Source organism: Schistocerca serialis, chromosome 3, assembly GCF_023864345.2.
Source record: "Schistocerca serialis cubense isolate TAMUIC-IGC-003099 chromosome 3, iqSchSeri2.2, whole genome shotgun sequence".
In the NCBI taxonomy this organism is placed as follows: Eukaryota; Metazoa; Arthropoda; class Insecta; order Orthoptera; family Acrididae; genus Schistocerca; species Schistocerca serialis.
The window spans coordinates 1007743012-1007766985 of record NC_064640.1 but is presented as its reverse complement, the minus strand read 5'-3'; the positions used below and the strand labels follow the sequence as shown (position 1 = coordinate 1007766985).

Here is a 23974-nt window from a genome sequence, read left to right as displayed (position 1 = left end):
AAGTGGTCTCTTAAATGGCCAGATTTGGTCTTTATATTCACAAGAACATGACAATATGTTATAAAGAGAAAAATGTTTACTGAGTCAAGTTTCTCAGATAAAAAAATCCTTCCTAGAAATTGTTCCTATATGTAATTTGATTTATTTGAAACATTCAGGCATGTAAGTAGAAACACTGCCAATGGAATGACACCAGGATTTTTCTGCATGACACACTTTTTTCGTCTAGTTCTTACTAGTCTTGCGTCGCACCTTGCATACATCTGCCAACTATGATTTATTTTCTTCGTGGGCAGCACTTTTTTGGTTAAAACATGCTTGGGTCAAGAATGAGAGCTGCAAGTTTCTTGACAGCTGTTGCCACATACTACACAAGAAACTGTAGTAAGCTACTTTCTTTTCTTTTGACCACATTACTTATTTCTGAATAAAGTACATATGCAACATGCTAATCACTATCAGGCAAGAAAAAGTTTTTTTCTGCTATTTGAAATGTCATCTCTAGAGGATAATACAGTCAACTGGTCTGATTTACCCCTCATTTTTCAATATTATAATCGTTTTCGAGATCTGGCATGTAAAAAACTCACAGTGCACAAAAAATGGGCTGAAGAGACATAATACTAGCTGGTAAAGTTGTATGGGGCACAACCCAAGAAGCAAATATACAAATTGCTTTATTCAGCTTAAAATAGTTGAAAAATCAGAAGATACATGGTAGCAAATTGCAAAGTATAGTCTACATCATTCCCATCAGATGGCACCAAGCATAATGGCTGCTACGAATCTTTATGTACAATGGGAGCCAGCTGACTAGCTGTTGTGCCTTTTGTCATTCTGGAGCTCTGTCCATATGTATTAAACACAACTTAAATACTTCACTAAAATGTTTTACCATTTTGATTTTTAATATATCAAAGAACTGTGCACCTCATTGAAAAAAGGCTGATTTGTGTCAGTAGATAACATAACACACTCTCCAAACAGACTGAATTAATCACTGAAAATTATTCTATTCAATCTTCTTATGTGTACAAAAATAATGAGCATATTATTTCTGAATTCTCAAGCTGTTTCATTGAAGAAATTCACTTAGGATTGTGTTACAAAACTACCAGTGATGGGACAGTTTTGGAATGAAGTGCATCTGAAAAGCATGTACCATTAAGCTATTAAAATGAACTTAAAAAAAATTATAGTTACAATGAAGGTCACACTTTAATGTGAAATAATGATAACCAAAGTATAACATTTATCGCAGCAATAAATAGTTTTCTTCAAACTTCCTCACATAATCAGACAATGTGTGAATATCTACAGTTTTAAACAGTTCTTTTGAGATAATGAAAATCATAATGCAGGTGATGGGAAAGACATTTCCACACCTTTTATAACAAACCTCAGCTTCTATGCATCATATCTCAAGTGTATGAGGAATAATCACATACTTTATGCTCAAAACATATTATGAAGTTTTGGAGCTGTAGTAAAAATGGTATTTGGCTAAACAGCCATTGAATAGCAAAATATCAGATCAAGGCATGTTACACTATTTGTTATGGGCAATGAAATGTAATTTACTCAGTCTTATTGAAGGGCAGAACATTCACCGTGGCTTAGAGGTAAGATATTACAAAGTAGGGTGATGCTTCTCATGCAGAAATTAATGAAATTTCTATCCCATTCAAACTATTGTTTGCTGCCATTAGTTCAAAATAAAGTACTTCAGTTTCTGCTTTTTTTTAATGATACTGCAGTAAAAATGATTAGCCAATTACTTTGAAAAAAGTTCCAGTTTGCATCTTCAAGTATAATTATATACTTTAACCTTGTCTATAGTTTCCAAAGAGTTGCTACTGACTCTTGTGATTATGTGTGCTGCTTACATTCCACAACTCTATTATAAGTAATTCTTGTAGGATCTAACTTGCATTTTATAGTGAACAAACATGTTCTCATCATTTTTCACGGATAAAAAGAAAATACAAAATTTGATTTATTCTCCAGTGGAAGCCAAAATAGTTACTACATTAATATGTGCAATTCATTAACATCAAGATTAACACAGCCTAGATAAATTGAAACAATTAAGCACAAAATAGCATCAGTGATATAACTATCATGGATGAGAATCACACATTACCTGTAGAGGGTTTCCTTGTGACACTGGTTCAATGCTGCCTCTAGATCTCATCCGCCTGAGCCTTCTAACATCAACTTCTGTTTCCTCAGCACTGTTTGGGACATTCAAATTGGATTTGCGCCAGGCTGATTTGTCCTTGATAGTACTGTGGGGCTGAGCATCTGAAATAGATAAAAATTCAATAACTGTAGGTTATATTTTCAGGAAATTGCTCTCTGACTTACATAGTTTGATAAAAAAATAATTGTTTGGATGTACTGATGGGTGGTATGTATCATTCTAAAGGAGAAACCTACAATTTTTTTAAAGAATAGCTTTGTTGAGCTCAGATGTGACAGCTGTGATTGGTTTCTTCAAGCAAGAAAAGTTAGACAGCGAGATTTATTTATGAATTATGCTTTTGGTAATGTAATGAATGAATCATGAAAATGGCCATGTCTCCACAGTTCATCTGGAAGAACAGGTTGTGGAAAGAAATATTAGGAATGGGGAATTAAATGGCTGTTTCTCTGCTGTGCGTAAAGTATGCAGTATGGTGCCTTTGAACTCATTATACCTGTTGAAATAATTATTTATCATACTGCCATGAGCTCTGCTGCATACAATGTTGAGTTGTGGTTAGCACTGCTGGCTGACAAGTTGTGGGTTGCCAGTTCAAGTGGGATCACCATCAAATATGTGTTATTTAGTATTTATCATTTATGAAGGGTTGTCAAAATTTATTATGCTTGTAATGTTTGCATATTTTGGAATATTCTGTGTTGTATAAATAGCAGCACCCTCCATCCAGGAAGCAGTTCTTTTCTGTCTGTACATTGGTGTCGATAGTAAAAGTGCTATCAGTGCTAACTAAATGTTCTACTTCCTTCAAGGCTGGACTGGACCTGATTGTGGTTACAATGTGACAATATCAAAAAATGGCATCAGTACATGTAATCACTTGATATTTGTTAACAATTTAGAAAAAAGGAAAGATATCCTATAGTTCAATTACTGTGTTAGTGTCTTTGGAGTTGAAAAGTGCTCTCTCCTTGCTGGATTTATGAGCAATGGAGCTGCAGAATAGCTAGACTGCACTATACAAAATTACAGGTATGTTTGGATTATGCTTCTTTATAACAATACATAGTCTCAAATGCAGCAAACAGGTGTGAATTTCTTGTGTGTTGAACCTAAAATCTCAGTCTAGATTCTCCAATTGTCTTCTGTTTCCATAACTGAAAGTAATTACAGATGAAAGATTGCTTGTTGCAGTGAATTAGAAGCAGAGTAATATGATTTGACAAAGTTAGCACAAACTTCAATGTGAGCTGCTTTTAATAGTTTCTGCAACAAAACCCTGTCTTGAAATCTGGAAGAAAATCCAAAGAGATTCTGGCTTTATAAAAGATATATCAGTGCAAGAGTCTGTCACCATGTGACAGCTATGGTAATGTTACTGATGACATCACTACTAAAAAAGGGGCAACTAAATACAGTTTTCAGAATCCCTTCACTGAAGAAAGTCCAACAACTATTCCAAAATTCAAATCAGTTCATGAATGCGAACCTGAGTAATTTGGAAGTAAATACCCTTGGTGTAGCAAAGCAATGTAAGTCACCAAATAAAGTAAGTCTTCCAGTCCAGGCAGTATAACAAATGGGTTCCTTTTGAAAAATGCTGATGAAATGGCTGCATTTTTAGCAGTCATATACAGCCACTTGCTCAACAAAAGATCTGTACCCAAAAACTTGAAAGCTGCATGGACCGCAACAAAAAACAAGAAAGGAAATAGAAGCAATTCACTGAATTTTAGACCCAGATCATTGACATTGATTTAAAATGTGATTTTCTAATATATTCTGTATTCCAATAATGTGAAATATCTCATAGAAATGATCTAATGACACACAGCCAGCAGGGATTCAAAAAATATCTTTCTTGTGAAACACAACTGGTTCTTTATTTACATGAAGTAATGGGTGCTATTAACAGAGGATGTCAAGGTATTCCATATTTCTAGATCTGCACAAATTGACATGGTCACTCACAAGCATCTTCTGATAAGATTGTGTGCTTATGGAGTATCAGCTCAGTTGCGTGTCTGGATTCATGATTTCCTGCCAAAAAGGTCAAAGTTTGTAGTAATTGATGAGAATTCATTGAATGAAACTGGAGTAATATCTAGGGTTCCCCAAGGAAGTGTTGTAGGCCCTCTGTTGTTCCCAATAACAGGGTGTTCCAGGAGGAATGGTCAATATTCAAGTGTCCTCTGCCAAGTACTTAAGTGTGAACTGCAAAATAATCATGTAGTTGTAGAAATGTGATTACACATAGAATGGTATGATAGATTAATGAAAAACTCAAAATACAGGAAGGTGGATCCATATACTGAAGGTGGATCCATGTACTCAGTGACTATAAATACGGCAATACAGGTTTCTCATAGTGGTCTGATGGCAAGGCCACAGCAAAGGTGGTTTGCTATTACCCAACTTCACAGTGTGCATGAGAAAGAGCCAAGTATGTGTGCAATGAGTATGATTTTAAAGAGTCCTTCTGGGGTGTACATTTATTTTAACGCTGTGATGGATGAAGATGGAAATGAAAGTTAAGGAGGAGGTGAAATCTTGCTATTGAATAATATAGTCTACTGTGTCCATGAATCTGTACTAATGTTATATCTTTGATGTCTTTGTAGAGATGATTATTTGTCTTGATGTTATTACACTGCATTACTTTTTGAAAATGATAATAATAATAATAATTTTTAATAACTGAAATACTGCTGTAACTGTTGCTGAATATGGAAATTTTGTAGTTTCAAGTCATCTTTAAACTCACCAAAGAAGCGATCTGTGAATTTTCTGTGTTAATGATGTCAAAATGAATATTTCAGTCTCTTGCACAATAATATTATCTTGGACATATTTCATTTGTGTGACAAAATCAGGGAATCTTTTTTTAGCCTTGTATAAGGGTGACATTGGTATTACTGTAATTATATTTCTGTTATCTTTGTACTTGTTATGCAATATAATATAGGATCACTATCAACGAGAGATGCAGAACAGATTTGCTTATGACGGTTTTTAAAACAGTTAGATCTTTCATGTGTTTTGTTCAAATTGATAAACTGGAATGTAGTGCCATCATCAAATTCCTTGCTTTGGGTGGCTTATTTGGCAAAAGAAATTCATCTCCCACCTTAGGAAGCATATTATGAATGTGCACCTTCATCTACAACAACTGAAAAAAGGGGTGGTTGAATTAAAACATGTCCAGTCTTTTCTTGTAGATGATTCATTTGAAGAATATCCCAGACTTAGAACCAGAGGTAAAAACATGAAGAAAGTGAATAAGAGTGTGAAGACGACTTCTTGTCAGTTGCATTGTGGTATCTATGCATGTTTTTTCATTAATTTAAGTAAATATTAAGTTATTACCATAGTTGTGTCTCAACTCTTTGCACAATATTAAATGTTAGATTAGATTAGATTAATACTTGTTCCATAGATCATGAATACGACACTTCGTAATGATGTGGAATGTGTCAGTCAGGTTAATAAAAGATGTCTGTACAAGATATTACATTACACAAAATATTGCATGACACTAATGTTTAAGTAGTTGTTTTTTTTCCCTTAATTTATATCTAAAAATTCAGCCAATGAGTAGAAGGAGTTGTCATCTAGAAATTCTTTTAATTTATTTTCAAATGTTAGTTGGCTATCTGTCAGGCTTTTGATGCTGTTTGGTAGGTGACCAAAGGCTTTTGTGGCAGCATAATTTACCCCTTTCTGTGCCAAAGTCAGATTTAACCCTGCATATTGAAGATCATCCTTTCTCCTGGTGTTATAGCTATGCACACTGCTATTACTTTTGAACTGGGTTGGATTATTAACAACAAATTTCATAAGTGAATATGTATACTGTGAGGTTACTGTGAGGATCTCTAGATCCTTAAATAGATGTCTGCAGGATGACCGTGGGTGGGCTCCAGCAATTATTCTGATTACACGTTTTTGAGCAATGAATACTTTTCTACTCAATGATGAATTACCCCACAATATGATGCCATACGAAAGCAGTGAATGAATGTAGACATAGTAAGCTAATTTACTGAGATTCTTATCACCAAAATTTGCAATAACCCTAATAGCATATGTAGCTGAACTCAGATGATTCAGCAGACCATCAATGTGTTGCTTCCAGTTTAACCTCTCATCAATGGACACACCTAAAAATTTTGAAAATTCTACCTTAGCTACAGACTTCTGTTCAAAGTCTATATTTATTACTGGAGTTGTGCCATTTACAGTACGGAACTGTATATACTGGGTTTTATCAAAATTTAAAGAGAGTCCGTTTGCTGAGAACCACTTAATAATTTTGTGAAAAACATCATTTACAATTACATCACTTAGTTCTTGGTTTTTGGATGTTATTACTATACTTGTATCATCAGCAAAAAGAACTAACTTTGCATCTTCATCAATGTGGGGTGGTAAGTCATTAATGTATATCAAGAACAGTAAAGGACCTAAGACCGAACCCTGTGGGAACCCGTACTTGATAGCCCCCCAGTTTGAGGAATCAGCTGTTGTTTTAACATTACATGAACCACTTATTTCAACTTTCTGCATTCTTCCAGTTAAGTATGAATTAAACCATTTGTGCACTGCCCCCCTCAAACCATAATGATTTAGCTTATCTAAAAGAATTCCATGATTTACACAATCAAAGGCCTTTGAGAGATCACAAAAAATACCAATAGGTGATGTCCAGTTATTCAGAGCATTTAATATTTGATCAGTGAAAGCGTATATAGCAGTTTCTGTTGAAAAGCCTTTCTGAAAACCAAACTGACATTTTGTTAGTACTTTATTTTTACAAATATGGGAGGCTACTCTTCATGTGCTATATATGAGACCTATATATGTGCTTCATCGATTTAGAAAAGGCATTTGACAATGTGGTTTGGGACAAGCTGGCGACTATTATGAGGGAAAAGAGAGTGGACTGAAAAAACAGAAGACTTATAAACTGATTATACCTTAATCAAAAAGTTTCAGTTAAAGTGAGAGGAGAAAGTACAGACTGGATCAGACCAGGGAAAGGAGTAAGACAAGGATGCTGTTTATCACATACTCTTTTCAACCTGTACTTGGAAAATATGATTGACCAATGCTCATTAGATGACAAAGGAGTAGAAATTGGAGGAAGAAGAGTAGGGTGCTTGAGATTTGCTGATGACATGGTCCTTCTAGCCACAGGGGAAAAAGAATTACACGGTTTGGTGGACACCATTGCAACTAACGGAAAAAAATATGGAATGAAAATTAACACAAATAAAACAAAAGTATTGGCAATAGGAGGAAATAAGGAAATAAAAATTGTGCTGAATGGAGAAACACTAGAACAGGTGCAAAATTTTAAGTATCTTGGAAGCAGGATAGACACCGACTGGAAGTGCACCACAGAAATTAAAACAAGGATAGCAATGGCAAAAGAGGCGTTTTATAAGAAAAGGAGAATCTTCTGCAGCGGTCTGGACAGAGAACTCAGAAAGAGACTCATAAAATGTCTTGTATGGAGTGTTCTTCTGTATGGCGCTGAAACATGGACTATGAGGAAAAAAGACAGAGAAAGGCTGGAGGCTTTTGAGATCTGGACATGGCGGAAGATGGAAAGAATAAGTTGGATGGACAGAGTAAAAAATGAAGAGGTACTGAGAAGAGTGGGAGAGAAAAGACAGTTACTAGATGTAATAAAGAGAAGAAAAAGAAATTGGATTGGGCATATATTAAGAAAGAATGACGGACTGATAAAAACAGTTTTAGAAGGTTATGTAGAAGGGAAAAGGAAGCAAGGAAGGAAGAGATTCCAGATACTGGATGACATGATGGACGGTACAACATACAGCAGCCTTAAGAAGGAAGCAATGGATTGCAGAAAATGGAGAGGCCAAGGACCTGCTAATATAGCAGATAACTGATGATGATGATGATGATGACTCTTGAATACATTACTTTCTTCACAATTTTTGATAGAGCTGTCAGAAGAGAGATTGGACGGTAGTTGTTGACATCCAACATATCCCCCTTTTTATGCAATGGTTTTACAATGGCATATTTCAGTCTATCGGGGAAAACACCCTGCTCCAAAGAGCTATTACATACGTGGCTGAGAATCCTACTTATCTGTGGGGAACAAGCTTTAAGTACCTTGATGGAAATGCCATCAATTCCGTAAGAGCTTTTACTTTTCAGTGAGTTTATTATTTTACTGATTTCAGAGGGAGAGGTTGGTGGAATTACAGTTGTTTCAAACTGCACAGGTATTAGTAGCCTTGCCTCTTCTAGTGAAGATCTAGATCCTATTTTCTCCACAACATTTGAAAAATGATTATTGAAAATATTTACAATTTCTGATTGTTTGTTAGTACACTTGTCATTCAGTTTTATGGCACTAAAGTCTTCCTGTGCTCTTGGTTGTCCTGTTTCCCTTTCAATAATATTCCAAATTGCTTTAATTTTATTATCAGAGTTACTGATCTCAGACATGATAAACATGCTTCTGGACTTTTTAATAACTTTTCTTAGTACCGCACAATAGTTTTTATAATATTGAACAATTTTGGGGGTCAGTACTCCCTCTTGCTGTTAGATACAGTTCTCTTTTACGGTTGCAAGATATGCTTATTCCTTTAGTTAGCCAAGGTTTTTTGTATGTTTTCTCGGAATTATGTTTAACTATTTTCTTGGGAAAACAATTTTGAAATACCCTTAAAAATGTATCGTGAAATAAGTTATATTTAAAGTTTACATCGGGTTCCTTATACACTTTACCCCAGTCTAGCTGCTGTAAGCTTTCCCTAAAGTTTGCAATATTTATATTGTTAATTGAATGCACTGCTTTGAAAGTCTGATTTGATATACTACATGGAGCTATGTCATGTACTGTAACTAGCTGTGCACCATAATCTGAAAGACCATTCTCAACAGGATAAGCATTTATGTCTTTAAACTTATCTTGGTCTATAAAAAAGTTATCTATCAATGTACTGCTGTTCTTTGTTATCCAAGTAGGAAAATCAATGACGGAGCTGAAATTGAAAGAACTGAGTAATACTACAAGGTCATTCTTCCTATTACACTCTTTCAGGGAATCAACATTGAAATCCCCACAAATGATAATTTGCTTCCCCCTGTCTGACAGATAGCACAGCAAAGCATCCAAGTTTTCTAGAAATAGCTGGAAATTCCCTGAGGGGGACCTATACACTGTTACAATTATGAAAGTGCCATCATTTAGTTTAAGTTCGGTGGCACATGCTTCCATATATTGCTCTACACAAAATGTTTTAGTTTCTAAATTTTTTACACTGTGGAAGCTTTTGACGTATATGGCAACTCCTCCTCTCATCATATTATCTCTACTTACCTGTGCAGCTAATTTGTATCCATTGATGCTAACCTTTTGCATATCAGTGACAATGTGATGCTCAGACAGGCATAGTACATCTATTACATTCTCAGTTTCTATATCTTCTAAACAAAGCAGAAGCTCATCAATTTTATTCTTCAGTCCCCCAATATTTTGATGAAATATACTAACATTGCTTTTCACTTTACTTTTGTGAGTATCTTGAACTTTTTTAACATCTTTAGTATTTGCCTGGCTGAGTTTCCCACTGGACACTGATCTTACACTAAAAAAGAGTTTCCACCATGAGATGTAGTTCCTCCCCCATTTGAATTTCCTGCTATCAGTCCAGCCAGTTTACCCTTCCCTTTCTTGTTGAGGTTTAGGCCGTGTCTAGTATAGTCCCACCTACAGAGTGAATCAACAGGAACCACACCAATGTGTGACCCTGCGCCAGATCCAAGTAGCCGTTCCAACTCCAAATTAACTCTCCTGACAGAAGAGCTCAAATGAGGTCGGTCGTGGCGCTCCAGAACCGACACAAACCAAACACTGGTATGACTCGATGTTGATGCAATCTTTGCCAGGTCACACTCTATGCTGTACCCCGGATCTCTGTCAATACTGTTGCCCGGCCCACCCACAATAACCATGGTATCTTCCTTAGTAAAGCCTCTACATAGTGAACCTAAATCCTCTGTAACCTGTCCAAGTCCAGGACAAGGTTAGAAAAAACTTGGGACCTGGTATTCTGACCCTACTTCATCCTGCAGAAATTGGCCCACACACAGTTACAAGCTGTCTGACTTAGCAGCATACATAAATGTACCTAGCAAAGAGTTTCCATTGTTTTTGTCTTCTACATTCAGTGGACAGTAATTCAGAATCTTATTCTTATGCTTATTTCTTTACATTTTTAAAATTATCTATTGTGCTGAGTGGCACACTAAAGGCATAAAGGCAGGTCTGGTTGTGATTATGTGAGTAAGGTTTTAATTTAATTTTGAATTTGTGTTTTATGAAGCAAGATGAATTATCAAAACAAATTCAGATTTGCATTGTTATATGCTGTCATGCTTTACAGGACAGATTCGATTAGAATTATTTAATTCTGGTGTACTATAATGAAATGTAGAACAGATAAATATTATTGTCTGATTTCCTGAAAGTTATATTTAAGAATTAGTTATTTTCCATTCACTTCAGAAGAAAATTCCATCAAGTCTTATACCCACTTATCACGCTTTGATTATAAAATAAGTTGAAATATGTTTCTGAAAATTATATGTTTTGTTGGGCTTTTGTATACTGATAAATATTAAGAGAATGTGTTTTAAAACTATAAACTTTATTGTGAAAATCTTCTTATTGCTAAATATTATCAAATGTGGCACTGCGGAAGGAAGTGTAAGAATGTTTACCTTCAATGGCTTCCATAGCTCCAACAACATCAGTTTTTTCTATAGTAGGCCTCCAGTCAGGATACACTCTCTTATAGTTAGTAGTTTTTCCAAGAGTTGCTTTTTCTTCTGGTAAGGTATCAAGAGTACTTCCACGCCCTTCACTCTCTAGGGAAAGAACAGCATTACTTTTATTCTTCAAGATCAGGAATACATAATTTTCTTGTAATTTTATTGTGTAATGTAAAATACATGTCATAGCAGGTCTCCAAGAGAGAGAAAAAGAGAGAGAGAGAGAGAGAGAGAGAGAGAGAGAGAGAGAGAGAGAGAGAGAGAGAGAATAGCAAATAAACTGCTCAAAAAAGTTCTTGCCCAACTAGGTATCTGTGTACAAATATGGGCTTAGATTCAAAGGGAGCAAGGAACAAAAGAATAAGTCTCATATACAGGAGGTTCAGAAATTCCTGTTACAAACTTGTGGGATTTGTAGAGGCGGGAAAGTACATAATACTTTGAACAGGAACCTAGGAACCCATGTCTGGAAATGTACTGTTTCCATTCTATGACTGTTTCAGTTCAGATGTTTAACTCATCCACTTCTGCTTGAGAAACTGAATTAGGTATGATGCAGTACTGTTATCAGGTAACAGTTCAAAAGGAAACATAATGAAATATCCATTTATCACTTAAGCACATTTTTTTGTATTAACACTTAAACATTACGTGTTTATATTTGTCTGAAACAAAAAAGAACCTAGCATACTGTACATACACAACAGCGCTGATGCATTACAACACCGGCTCAATGTTGCGACCACTAACATTGCTACAGACATTATACCTACGAAGCATGTTCTGGTACACACTTGCCATGCAACCTGATGTCTCTTCAGTTTCTAGTGCAGTGGCCAGAACTTGTGCCAGCAGACCTCCCTTTGTCTCTACAGGAGTCTCGTACATTAAACTTTGCATATGACCCCACAAGGAGTCCATACGAGTTAAATGCAAAGGTCATGCAGTTCGACTACATAGGCCTATCCATCTTCCATCTCCCTGTCGCCGTTGGAGAAGCAGCTGCAGCAGCAAGTCGTATACCCCTAGCTTACTTATTTGTTACATAGTTTAGTTCTTAATTTCTTTGCATGTTTTTGGGTACTTGCATTGTTGAATTCATAAATTGCGGTCATATTATAGTATTTGAGAGTTGTAGCATTGTGCTTTAGTGTTTACTTCGTAGATTCTTACTTAAATTGCGTGTGAGTTTCATATAGGAGGTGTAATTTCGAGTTTTAGCTACTGTAATCGTAAATTCAGGCAGATTGTAGCGCAGTCGTTAGGCATTGTACAGGTTAGTTAATACTTTCTTTGCGTGTTTCCCTTGCGTTATCTAGGCACGGACTCGAGTGTCAGTAACTGTTGTTCAACATCGATTAGAATGGACAGGGACTGTGATTGCTGTGTTCGGATGAGGGCTGAGTTGGCATCCCTTCGCTCACAGATGCAAGCGGCGCTGACTTCGGTCGTGCGGTTTGAGGCTGTTGCCAATGGGCACCACCGTGGGGAGCCGGACTTGGGTATCGCAGGGATGTCAACCTCGTCCCGTCTGTCCCCAGATCAGTCTACTGCTGTGGTTGCCCCAGTTGCTGGCCGCAGTGGGGCTGAGCCATCGCCTGTGGTTGATTGGGAGGTTGTTCCAAGGTGTGGCAGGCAGCAAAAGATGTCCCCAGAGGCTGATCAGAAAGCCTCCCCGGTTCATCTGACAAACAGGTTTCAGGCACTGTCTCTGACTGAGCCAGATGCAGCTGCCTGCCCTGTTTCAGAGGATGATTCTCAGCCTTTAAGGTCCAGGCAATCACAGAGGGTGGGCTTATTGGTAGTTGGGAGCTCCAATGTTAGGTGAGTAATGGGGCCCCTTAGGGATATGGCTGCTAAGGAGGGGAAGAAATCCAGTGTGCACTCCGTGTGCATTCTGGGTGGAGTCATTCCTGATGTGGAAAGGGTCCTTCCGGATGCCATGAAGAGCACAGGGTGCAGCCAGCTGCAGGTGGTGGCACATGTCGGCACTAATGACGTGTGTCGCTTTGGATCTGAGGAAATTCTCTCTATATTCCAGCGGCTATCTGATTTGGTGAAGGCTGCCGGTCTTGCTTACGAGATGAAGGCAGAGCTCACCATCTGCAGCATCGTTGACAGAACCGACTGCGGACCTTTGGTGCAGAGCCGGGTGGAGGGTCTGAATCAGAGGCTCAGACGGTTTTGCGACCATGTTGGCTGCAGATTCCTTGACTTGCGCCATAGGGTGGTGGGGTTTCGGGTTCCGCTGAATAGGTCAGGAGTTCACTACACTCAGCTGGCGGCTACACGGGTAGCGGAGGCTGTGTGGCGTGGACTGGGTGGTTTTTTAGGTTAGAAGGCCTCGGGAAGGTACGGGGTGGGCTGAAATCTCAAAGGGTGCATGGCAAATACAGGACGTGCTTGGATCAAGGAACAGTCGGAATTGTAGTTGTAAATTGTTGTAGTTGGGCTGGGAAAGTCCCTGAGCTTCAAGCGCTAATAGAAAGCACAAAAGCTGAAATTGTTATAGGTACAGAAAGCTGACTAAAGCCTGATATAAGTTCTGCAGAAATTTTTACGAAGTCTCAGACGGTGTTCAGGAAAGATAGATTAGGCAGAATTGGTGGTAGAGTGTTTGTGTCTGTCAGTCTTCCAAGATTGTCCTAAATGCTTTCTCTGAAAATTATTTCGAGCAGTTAGTCCACGAACCCACGCAAACTGTAAATGGTTGCGAAAACAAACTTGACCTCTTAGCCACAAACAATCCAGAGCTGATAGAGAGCATCATGACTGATACGGGGATTAGTGATCACAAGGTCGTTGTAGCTAGGCTCAATACCGTTTCTCCCAAATCCACCAGAAACAAACGCAAAATAATTTTATTTAAAAAAGCGGATAAAGTGTCACTAGAAGCCTTCCTAAGAGACAATCTCCATTCCTTCCAAACTGACTATGCAAATGTAGACGAGATGTGGCTCAAATTCAAAGATATAGTAGCAACAGCAATTGAGAGATTCATACCTCATAAATTGGTAAGAGATGGAACTGATCCCCCGTGGTACACAAAACAGGTCCGAACGTTGTTGCAGAGGCAACGGAAAAAGCATGCAAAGTTCAGAAGAGCGCGAAATCCCGAAGACTGGCTCAAATTTACAGACGTGCGAAATTTGGCACAGACTTCAATGCGAGATGCCTTTGATAGGTTCCACAACGAAACATTGTCTTGAAATTTTGTAGAAAATCCTAAGAAATTCTGGTCGTATGTAAAGTACACAAGTGGCAAGACGCAGTCAATACCTTCACTGCGCAGTGCCGATGGTACTGTTACCGACGACTGTGCCGCTAAAGCAGAGTTATTGAACGCAGTTTTCCTAAATTCCTTCACCAGGGAAGATGATTGGAATATTCCAGAATTTGAAACACGAACAGCTGCTTGCATGAGTTTCTTAGAAGTAGATACCTTAGGGGTTGCGAAGCAACTCAAATCGCTTGATACTGCCAAGTCTTCAGGTCCAGATTGTATACCGATTAGGTTCCTTTCAGATTACACTGATAAAATAGCTCCCTACTTAGCAATCATATACAACCGCTCGCTCACCGATAGACCTGTACCTACAGATTGGAAAATTGCGCAGGTCGCACCAGTGTTTAAGAAGGGTAGCAGGAGTAATCCATCTAACTACAGACCTATATCATTAATGTCGGTTTGCAGTAGGGTCTTGGAGCATATACTGTATTCAAACATTATGAATCACCTTGAAGGGAACGATCTATTCATACATAATCAGCATGGTTTCAGAAAACATCGTTCTTGTGCAACGCAGCTAGCTCTTTATTCGCACAAAGTAATGGCCGCTATCGACAGGGGATCTCAAGTTGATTCCGTATTTCTAGATTTCCGGAAAGCTTTTGACACCGTTCCTCACAAGCGACTTCTAATCAAGCTGCGGGCCTATGGGGTATCGTCTCAGTTGTGCAACTGGATTCATGATTTCCTGTCAGGAAGGTCGTAGTTCGTAGTAATAGATGGCAAATCATCGAGTAAAACTGAAGTGATATCAGGTGTTCCCCAGGGAAGCGTCCTGGGACCTCTGCTGTTCCTAATATACACTCCTGGAAATTGAAATAAGAACACCGTGAATTCATTGTCCCAGGAAGGGGAAACTTTATTGACACATTCCTGGGGTCAGATACATCACATGATCACACTGACAGAACCACAGGCACATAGACACAGGCAACAGAGCATGCACAATGTCGGCACTAGTACAGTGTATATCCACCTTTCGCAGCAATGCAGGCTGCTGTTCTCCCATGGAGACGATCGTAGAGATGCTGGATGTAGTCCTGTGGAACGGCTTGCCATTCCATTTCCATCTGGCGCCTCAGTTGGACCAGCGTTCGTGCTGGACGTGCAGACCACGTGAGACGACGCTTCATCCAGTCCCAAACATGCTCAATGGGGGACAGATCCGGAGATCTTGCTGGCCAGGGTAGTTGACTTATACCTTCTAGAGCACGTTGGGTGGCACGGGATACATGCGGACGTGCATTGTCCTGTTGGAACAGCAAGTTCCCTTGCCGGTCTAGGGATGGTAGAACGATGGGTTCGATGACGGTTTGGATGTACCATGCACTATTCAGTGTCCCCTTGACGATCACCAGTAGTGTACGGCCAGTGTAGGAGATCGCTCCCCACACCATGATGCCGGGTGTTGGCCCTGTGTGCCTCGGTCGTATGCAGTCGTGATTGTGGCGCTCACCTGCACGGCGCCAAACACGCATACGACCATCATTGGCACCAAGGCAGAAGCGACTCTCATCGCTGAAGACGACACGTCTCCATTCGTCCCTCCATTCACGCCTGTCGCGACACCACTGGAGGCGGGCTGCACGATGTTGGGGCATGAGCGGAAGACGGCCTAACGGTGTGCAGGACCGTAGCCCAGCTTCATGGAGATGGTTGTGAATGGTCCTCGCCGATACCCCAGGAGCAACAGTGGCCCTAATTTGCTGGGAAGTGGCGGTGCGGTCCCCTATGGCACTGCGTAGGATCCTACGGTCTTGGCGTGCATCCGTGCGTCGCTGCGGTCCAGTCCCAGGTCGATGGGCACGTGCACCTTCCGCCGACCACTGGCGACAACATCGATGTACTGTGGAGACCTCACGCCCCACGTGTTGAGCAATTCGGCGGTACGTCCACCCGGCCTCCCGCATGCCCACTATACGCCCTCGCTCAAAGTCCGTCAACTGCACATACGGTTCACGTCCACGCTGTCGCGGCATGCTACCAGTGTTAAAGACTGCGATGGAGCTCCGTATGCCACGGCAAACTGGCTGACACTGACGGCGGCGGTGCACAAATGCTGCGCAGCTAGCGCCATTCGACGGCCAACACCGCGGTTCCTGGTGTGTCCGCTGTGCCGTGCGTGTGATCATTGCTTGTACAGCCCTCTCGCAGTGTCCGGAGCAAGTATGGTGGGTCTGACACACCGGTGTCAATGTGTTCTTTTTTCCATTTCCAGGAGTGTATATAAATGACCTGGGTGACAATCTGAGCAGTTCTCTTAGGTTGTTCGCAGATGATGCTGTAATTTAGCGTCTAGTAAGGTCATCCGAAGACCAGTATCAGTTGCAAAGCGATTTAGAAAAGATTGCTGTATGGTGTGGCAGGTGGCAGTTGATGCTAAATAACGAAAAGTGTGAGGTGATCCACATGAGTTCCAAAAGAAATCCGTTGGAATTCGATTACTTGATAAATAGTACAATTCTCAAGGCTGTCAATTCAACTAAGTATCTGGATGTTAAAATTACGAACAACTTAAGTTGGAAAGACCACATAGATAACACTGTGGGGAAGGCGAGCCAAAGGTTGCGTTTCATTGGCAGGACACTTAGAAGATGCAACAAGTCCACTAAAGAGACAGCTTACACTACACTCGTTCATCCTCTGTTAGAATATTGCTGTGCTGTGTGGGATCCTTACCAGGTGGGATTGACGGAGGACATCGAAAGGGTGCAAAAAAGGGTAGCTCATTTTGTATTATCATGTAATAGGGGAGAGAGTGTGGCAAATATGATACGCGAGTTGGGATGGAAGTCATTACAGCAAAGACGTTTTTCGTTGTGGCGAGATCTATTTACGAAATTTCAGTCACCAATTTTCTCTTCCGAATGTGAAAATATTTTGTTGAGCCCAACCTACATAGGTAGGAATGACCATCAAAATAAAATAAGAGAAATCAGAGCTCGAACAGAAAGGTTTAAGCGTTCATTTTTCCCGCGCGCTGTTCGGGAGTGGAATGGTAGAGAGATAGTATGATTGTGGTTCGATGAACCCTCTGCCAAGCACTTAAATGTGAATTGCAGAGTAGTCATGTAGATGTAGATGTAGATATCATCTGTTGAGATTTCTCCGAACCGCACGTGAGAAGTGAGATGGTGCGTCATCATGCTGAAACCACATTTCCTGATGGTCATTAAGTGACACAGCTTCCAAGAATGGGTGTAATACACTCTGTAGGAAGATCAAGTATGCAGGATCAGTCAGTTTGAGTGGAAGGAGGTAAAGCCCAATCACATGACCATCCAGAATACCTGCCCACTCATTAATACCAAACCGGTGCTGATATCTCTGAAGATGCATGGCATGAAGGTTTTTGTCTGCTGAGACATGGCTGTCCCTAGTGAACTTAACATTCATCTGTGAACAGAAACTGAGTGGAAACAGTGGTGTATTGATGCAGCAGTGCAGGAACAATGTGCAGTAGGCAATGCATTGTGGAAAATAAGCTGGACCCGTAGCGTGTACCCTTTGTAACTGGTACAGATGTAATTGTTGCTCATGCAAAACATCCCAGATGATACTGTGACTAACAACCATTGAACAAAGTATTGTTCAAATATTCATTGATGACTTATTTTCAACACTGTGCAGTACATTGTCTTCAAATTTAAGCAGGCGGCATTGCTCTGTTTCTCAGAGCTGATGCATAACTTGGACAAAAAGGTTGTGCGATGGTGTGCTACATTGCAGAAAAGATTCGTGATACAGTCAATGAGAAGCTCTTGTGTTATCTTGAGCTTTGCCATACACAAGGAGCATGTGTGTGTATTCCAAAAACCTTGTTTATTCAATTGAAGGCATTGAATAGGTCTCACGACACGGCAGGCATTGAATGACATCAGGTGGCCATGTGACATAGCACGCGTCATCCTGTCTGCCCTATTGCATACCAGGACAAGTAACTCTGTGACTTTTCTCTTTCCATCAGCAGATCTGGACGTGTTACACATCTGAACTGAAACCATCATAGAATGGGAACAGTATGTTTCTGGGCATGGGTTCCCATTCAGAATATTATGTACTCACTCCCCTCTACAAGTCCTAGAATTTTTAATGGGAACTTCTAAACAAGAAACACATCATACTGTGAAATAAAAACAAAAAATAGCAAAAGTAAAGGTAGTCTGAAAGTACACATCTGTGAAATCAATACACTGCTGCTTCACCCTTTGTGGTGTAACATGCTTGTATCATGGTTGGGATGCTTTTCTCAAGTTGGAGAAGTATTGCTGCTTAACTCTACTCCTCTCATTCACGGAAGGCCTCTTCCAATCATCTAGTATGCGAAGAGCATTCCTGCATCTACATAAAATGCAAATTTCAACTTGTCCCCAGCATGGTCAATTTGATTCACGTCAGCAGGTACCACAGTCTCCATTTGATAGATTCAAGTCTCCTGGAGGAAGGTGTTCACGAGGTGGTCAAGGTATGCTCATTTACTACCATCTTGAAAGATGAATCTATCATGGAAATGTTGATTTCAGGCTGGGTATTAGGTTGGAGAATCTTGTTCAGGCACTACACAGCCCACAAATCACCCTTGATGATGATGAAATGCACCTGACATCTGTACAAGATACTGGCCCAAAACATGACTAACATACTTTCCTACTGAACCCATAGAACTGAATGCTTGAGATATGTATTTGTACCTGACCACTTCCATATTCTTCTGCTATGATCAACAGATGTGAGAGAAATCCTGCATTTGTTCGTGAAGAGAACCTTACATCATTGATCTAGATTTCACTTCAAATGTTCCCTTTCATACCTTCTTTGTATATCATTGTGCTGGGAGATTTGTATTACTTTTTGTAATGAAGGTCTGAAGGCCAAATTAATCATTTGTAGATAGAGCATACTGAATGAGTTGATGCAGCCCTCCCCGTTACATTATAATTCTGCTGCATTCTTCCTAGGGTGCCTATGAACCCCAATTTGTATGTGGTGGTCATCAGCTAGTATTGTCAACTGCCAGTGACTACTGTGAGACAGATCTTCAATGTTTTGTTGCTAGCAATAGTGGCCCAATGTTTGAAAGAGGTCACTGTAGTGTATATCAATTCAGCAGGTGACTTCTTGTGCTGCCAACCTTTCTTGCCATAAAGTGACAATGCACGCATGGTCTAAGTTTGAAATGACACTTTAAGCCATGTTGGTAGACTGAACTGGGTACAAAACTTATATTCCCCCCCCCCCCCCCCCCCCCCCGTGCCCTCCTGACTGGCACTGACAACACAAGTTTATATTTACCTCCATGACACACGTGCCTGTACATGGGAATTTCCTGTGGTGAAAAATTGTATTGAGAAAGAGGTTTTTAATGTTAAAAAATACAAACTATATATGTCATGAAGTGATGCAGATAATTTTCAAACAGTTTATGTTTTTATGTTTTCTTGTGTGTGTGTGTGCGCGTGTGTGTGTGTGTGTGTGTGTGTGTGTGTTGTGTGTGTGTGTGTGTGCACGAGCGCGTGCGTGCATGTATGCATGTTTGTCAGAGAGAAAGGGAGAGAGAGAGAGAGAGAGAGAGAAGCATTGTTGTGTTCAAACAAACCTTCAGTTTCATGACTGCTTTAACTTTTAGTTGTTAAATTGTATACAATGATCTGTTGCATGTACAGAATTACTCAAGAGAAGACATAGACACAAACATCAGATAAGCAGTTTTAAAGAAAACATAATACAATCATGTAAATGTAGCAGGTGTTTACAAAACATAATAATACAAGTAGATAGCCCAAAATTTTTTGGTTTTGCAGGAGGTGGACAGAAATATGGAAACATCATGAGAAATGCATGCTTGAGTGTAAACACAGATGCCTGCATCCATGCATTGTTCTCTATATGTTACAAGTGTCAGCTGTGGTCAGAACAGTGTTCTGTGTAGTTGTGAGTCTGTTATGTCAGCGCTCAGTGCATTTGAATCTGAACACATTGTTGGTGCTCGTATGATGGGTGCTTCTGTAATGAAAACAGCAAAAGTGTTTGATGCTTCAAGAGGCACACTATGAAACATACAGGGAAAGCGGAAAAATGTCATCTGCTAAGTCACAACTCAGATGACAGTGTGTATTTAGTGATCATGATGGATGGTCATTCATGAGGATTGTGATGAAAAATAAGAGGACAACAGCTCCAAAAGTCACTGCAGAAGTGACTGTCACTATCGCAAACCCTGTCAGCAACAAAACAACATGAAGGAAGATCCAGAAGTTGAGAACTGCAGGAGGAGCTGGAGTTTCAAAACTACTCATCACTGATGCAAATGCCAATGAAAGGTAAACATAGTGCCAAAGCCATAAAACCTGGGCAATTGGGCAAAGGAAGAATGTCATTTGGTCTTGTTTCACACTGGCAACTTCTGGTATAGTTTACATCCCAAGAGTGAAAGACGGTGGGGGTTCGGTGAAGATTTGGGCAACCATATCAGAGTATTTCATGGGGCCCCATGGTTACTCTGCACTATCACTTACTGCCAAGGATTATGTGACTACTTTGGCTCAACAGATTCATCCTATGGCACGATGTTTGTTCCCTGGTGGTGATGCTGTGTTCCAAGCTGACAGGGCCCTTGATCACACAGCTCACATTATCCAGGACTGGTTTTGTGAGCACAAGGGTGAATTTTTGCATCTCCTCTGGTCACCACAATCACCATATCACAATATTATTGAGCATTTGTGGTCAGCTTTGGAGAGAGGGGTACACAATCACAATCCACCTTTGTCATCATTAGTTGGACTTGCCACCATTTAGTAGGAAGAATGATATAAGATTTCCTCGAAAACCATATAGAACCTGTACTTATCTATTCTGAGATGAGTGGAAGCTGTTTTGAATGACAAGTTTCCTGCACTATATTAAGCATGGTAATATATTGTGTTTTTGGTGTTTCCATATTTTTGTCCACCCCCTGTAAGTTCAACTGTTTTTGATGTGTGTGTGAAAGCTGATTTAGGTCACCAAAATGACAAAAACTGAACTACTATGCATACCTCCATTCATTATACCGGAAATGATATTGTACAATAATTCTGCACTTACATAAAGTATTTGTTGTACAAAAATAGCTAATAGAAATAATGTATGATTTACACTCTCAGAACTAGTATAGATAAATATTTGAGCAACTAGGGTACTAAAAATTGCTTCCTATTGTGCTTTTTATGAAGCTTTTTGCTAAAAAAATGGCTCTAAGCAGTATGGGACTTAACATCTGAGGTCATCAGTCCCCTAGACTTAGAACTACTTAAACCTAACTAACCTAAGGACTTCACACACATCCATGCCCGAGGCAGGATTCGAACCTGCGACCATAGCAGCAGCATGGTTCTGGACTGAAGCACCTAGAACCACTCAGCCACAGCGGCCGGCTTTTGCTATCAACAGGCCACATATTGAAAATAGTAACATTTACAAACAGGAATTATGACAGTCTTTGCTACAACTTAAACTTGCAGTGGCAACAAAAGAAGGAAGTTATAGATACGTCAAAATACAGGACCACCTCCACATTGAATTAATGGATGTAAACAGATTCCTTAAGAATGAAGAGAAATAAATTTTGTTTGAGAACTCTGAATGTAACAAAACTGCAAGTGAGTTAATGGCCAGTGTGTAGCCATGTATTTCTTGAGCGAATGCATTATTTTTGCAAATCCATTTAAGTGTTCTAGTTATATCATTGTTTGTACTTCTTGTGCATGTTGTATGCCAAATTTAATGCACTGAACTCGCATTTGGGAAGAATGGCATTCTACCCTGCCCTCCCATCCTGACTGAAGTCTTCCATGGTTTTCCTAAGTTGCTAGGGTGAATGTTGGTATGGTTGCATTAATGCCATGGCCAACTTTCTGACCTATCCTTGGTCTACTGCTATCCTACTTTGTACATGTCTTATCCACGTAATATTTTTTCTGTAATATGTCTGGTGCCCTATACTGTTGTGCTGAATGATCTGAGGAAGAATAAATAAATACCAAAAAATGATCTCCATCACAGAAAGAAGTCATGAATGTAACCCATGGAAAATGGAGATAATGAATCAAAAATGTTATAAATAACAGGGACACTTTAACGTTCAGCTCTTCTGTTAAAGAAATTAATTACAGTCAAATTGCAATGCTCTGTTATTACTTGTACACATGAAATGAGTAAGTAGTATAGTTAGTGCATAGTACCTGAATCTGCTTCGAGTGATCGCCTGTTACTCTGAATCCTACGTGATCTTCTGCGCAGATCTTCACTCTGCTTCACATCTTTTTCTGTATCTTGCAGCCAGGCTTCAACATTCTGACGCCAGGATCTTTAACAATGAATAAAAGCATGAGTATTTTGTAACTGTGCAGAAAATATTTTTTAATGGCAGAAACATCAGTATTGTATCTTCCTGGATGTTATCTGATGTTTCTGTTTCTAGTAGCACTGAATGAAATACCAGCTTTGAGAAGACTACTGACCAAAGCTTCATAGCAATAATAGGACAAATGAAGAAAGGTAAAAACAGCTGTGTACCTCTGAAGATGAGAGATTTGTGTTCTATAACTTTTTTGAAGTAATTCTATACTGTTATAATATGTATAAATATTACAAAGAAAATAATTAGAATTATGTATGTGGTATAAATGTATGAATCATGCAGTATCGGTGATGACAATTATGAATTTTAACAAAATGTTTTGAGTGAAATTTGTCATGAACAGTCTATTTCAATTTGAAAATGACAGTGACATTCACAAATACAGATAGTAGGATAAATTATTTTTACTATCTGTCACTAATTACCTAAGGAAGTGAAATATATAACAGACAGCAGAAAAATAATTAAAGATAATTTGAAGTTATTTGTACTAATTAACTCCTGCAGTATCACTGACAGTTTCTTGAATAGAAGTAAATAACTAGCCACTCATCTATAAATGGCCAGTGTAGACCTTTATGAATACTGGTAGGCTATGTGTCCAATTGAGAATATGGCCATCTCTGTGAGTGTGCTCAAAAGAAAAATGCAAGTTAATAAGCTGGCCTATCTTGTTCCATTTCTCATTTATGTGCATAAATACTACCCAGGGAACCAACCATATGATTATTGCTACTCATTCTGTTGTTTGTATTTCATCCAGAATTTTCAGTATCATCATAACAACAAACTCAGATAAAGTTAATGGATCCATGAAATTATTTATATACACTCAATATGTTGAAATTATAAACAGTGTGTTTATATTATTACTGACATTATTTAGTAAAAAGATGACATAACTATTACTGTGCTCAGATAAACTTATATGCTCCAACTAATTAGACAGTTGTAATCTCATTTCCAGAATAGATGTATGATGCCTTCAAATTATGCTGACAATTGGTCACTTATTTATCAGTTATATGACTAACTGGGTGTGGATATGCACAAGGAAAAAAAAAAGTATTTTTGTTTAGCTCCCATCATGACCCTGCTATATTCAAGTGTGTGCTGGCACACATGTGAACCACATCCCAAATCCATCCATTCCTCACTCCACTCACACACCTATACAGTTACATTGCCCCAGTGAACTTCATTGTGACTTGTGTCAGCACTGCACCTCTATGGGGGTGAGGGGTTGTGCTGGGTGGAGTGG

The 23974-nt window shown here is 39.3% G+C and overlaps 1 protein-coding gene across 2 annotated transcripts in view; it reads right to left on the bottom strand.

The window, feature by feature from the left end:
- LOC126471458 (uncharacterized) overlaps positions 1-23974 on the bottom strand; it is a 1143134-nt gene that overhangs the window by 5948 nt on the left and 1113212 nt on the right. For both annotated transcript variants that reach the window (XM_050099649.1, XM_050099650.1), the window contains exons 21-23: positions 22535-22659; positions 10973-11119; positions 2144-2304 (exon numbers count right to left, since the gene is read on the bottom strand). In XM_050099649.1, the coding sequence (XP_049955606.1) occupies positions 2144-2304; positions 10973-11119; positions 22535-22659 (433 nt within the window). The remainder of the gene's footprint in view (positions 1-2143; positions 2305-10972; positions 11120-22534; positions 22660-23974) is intronic.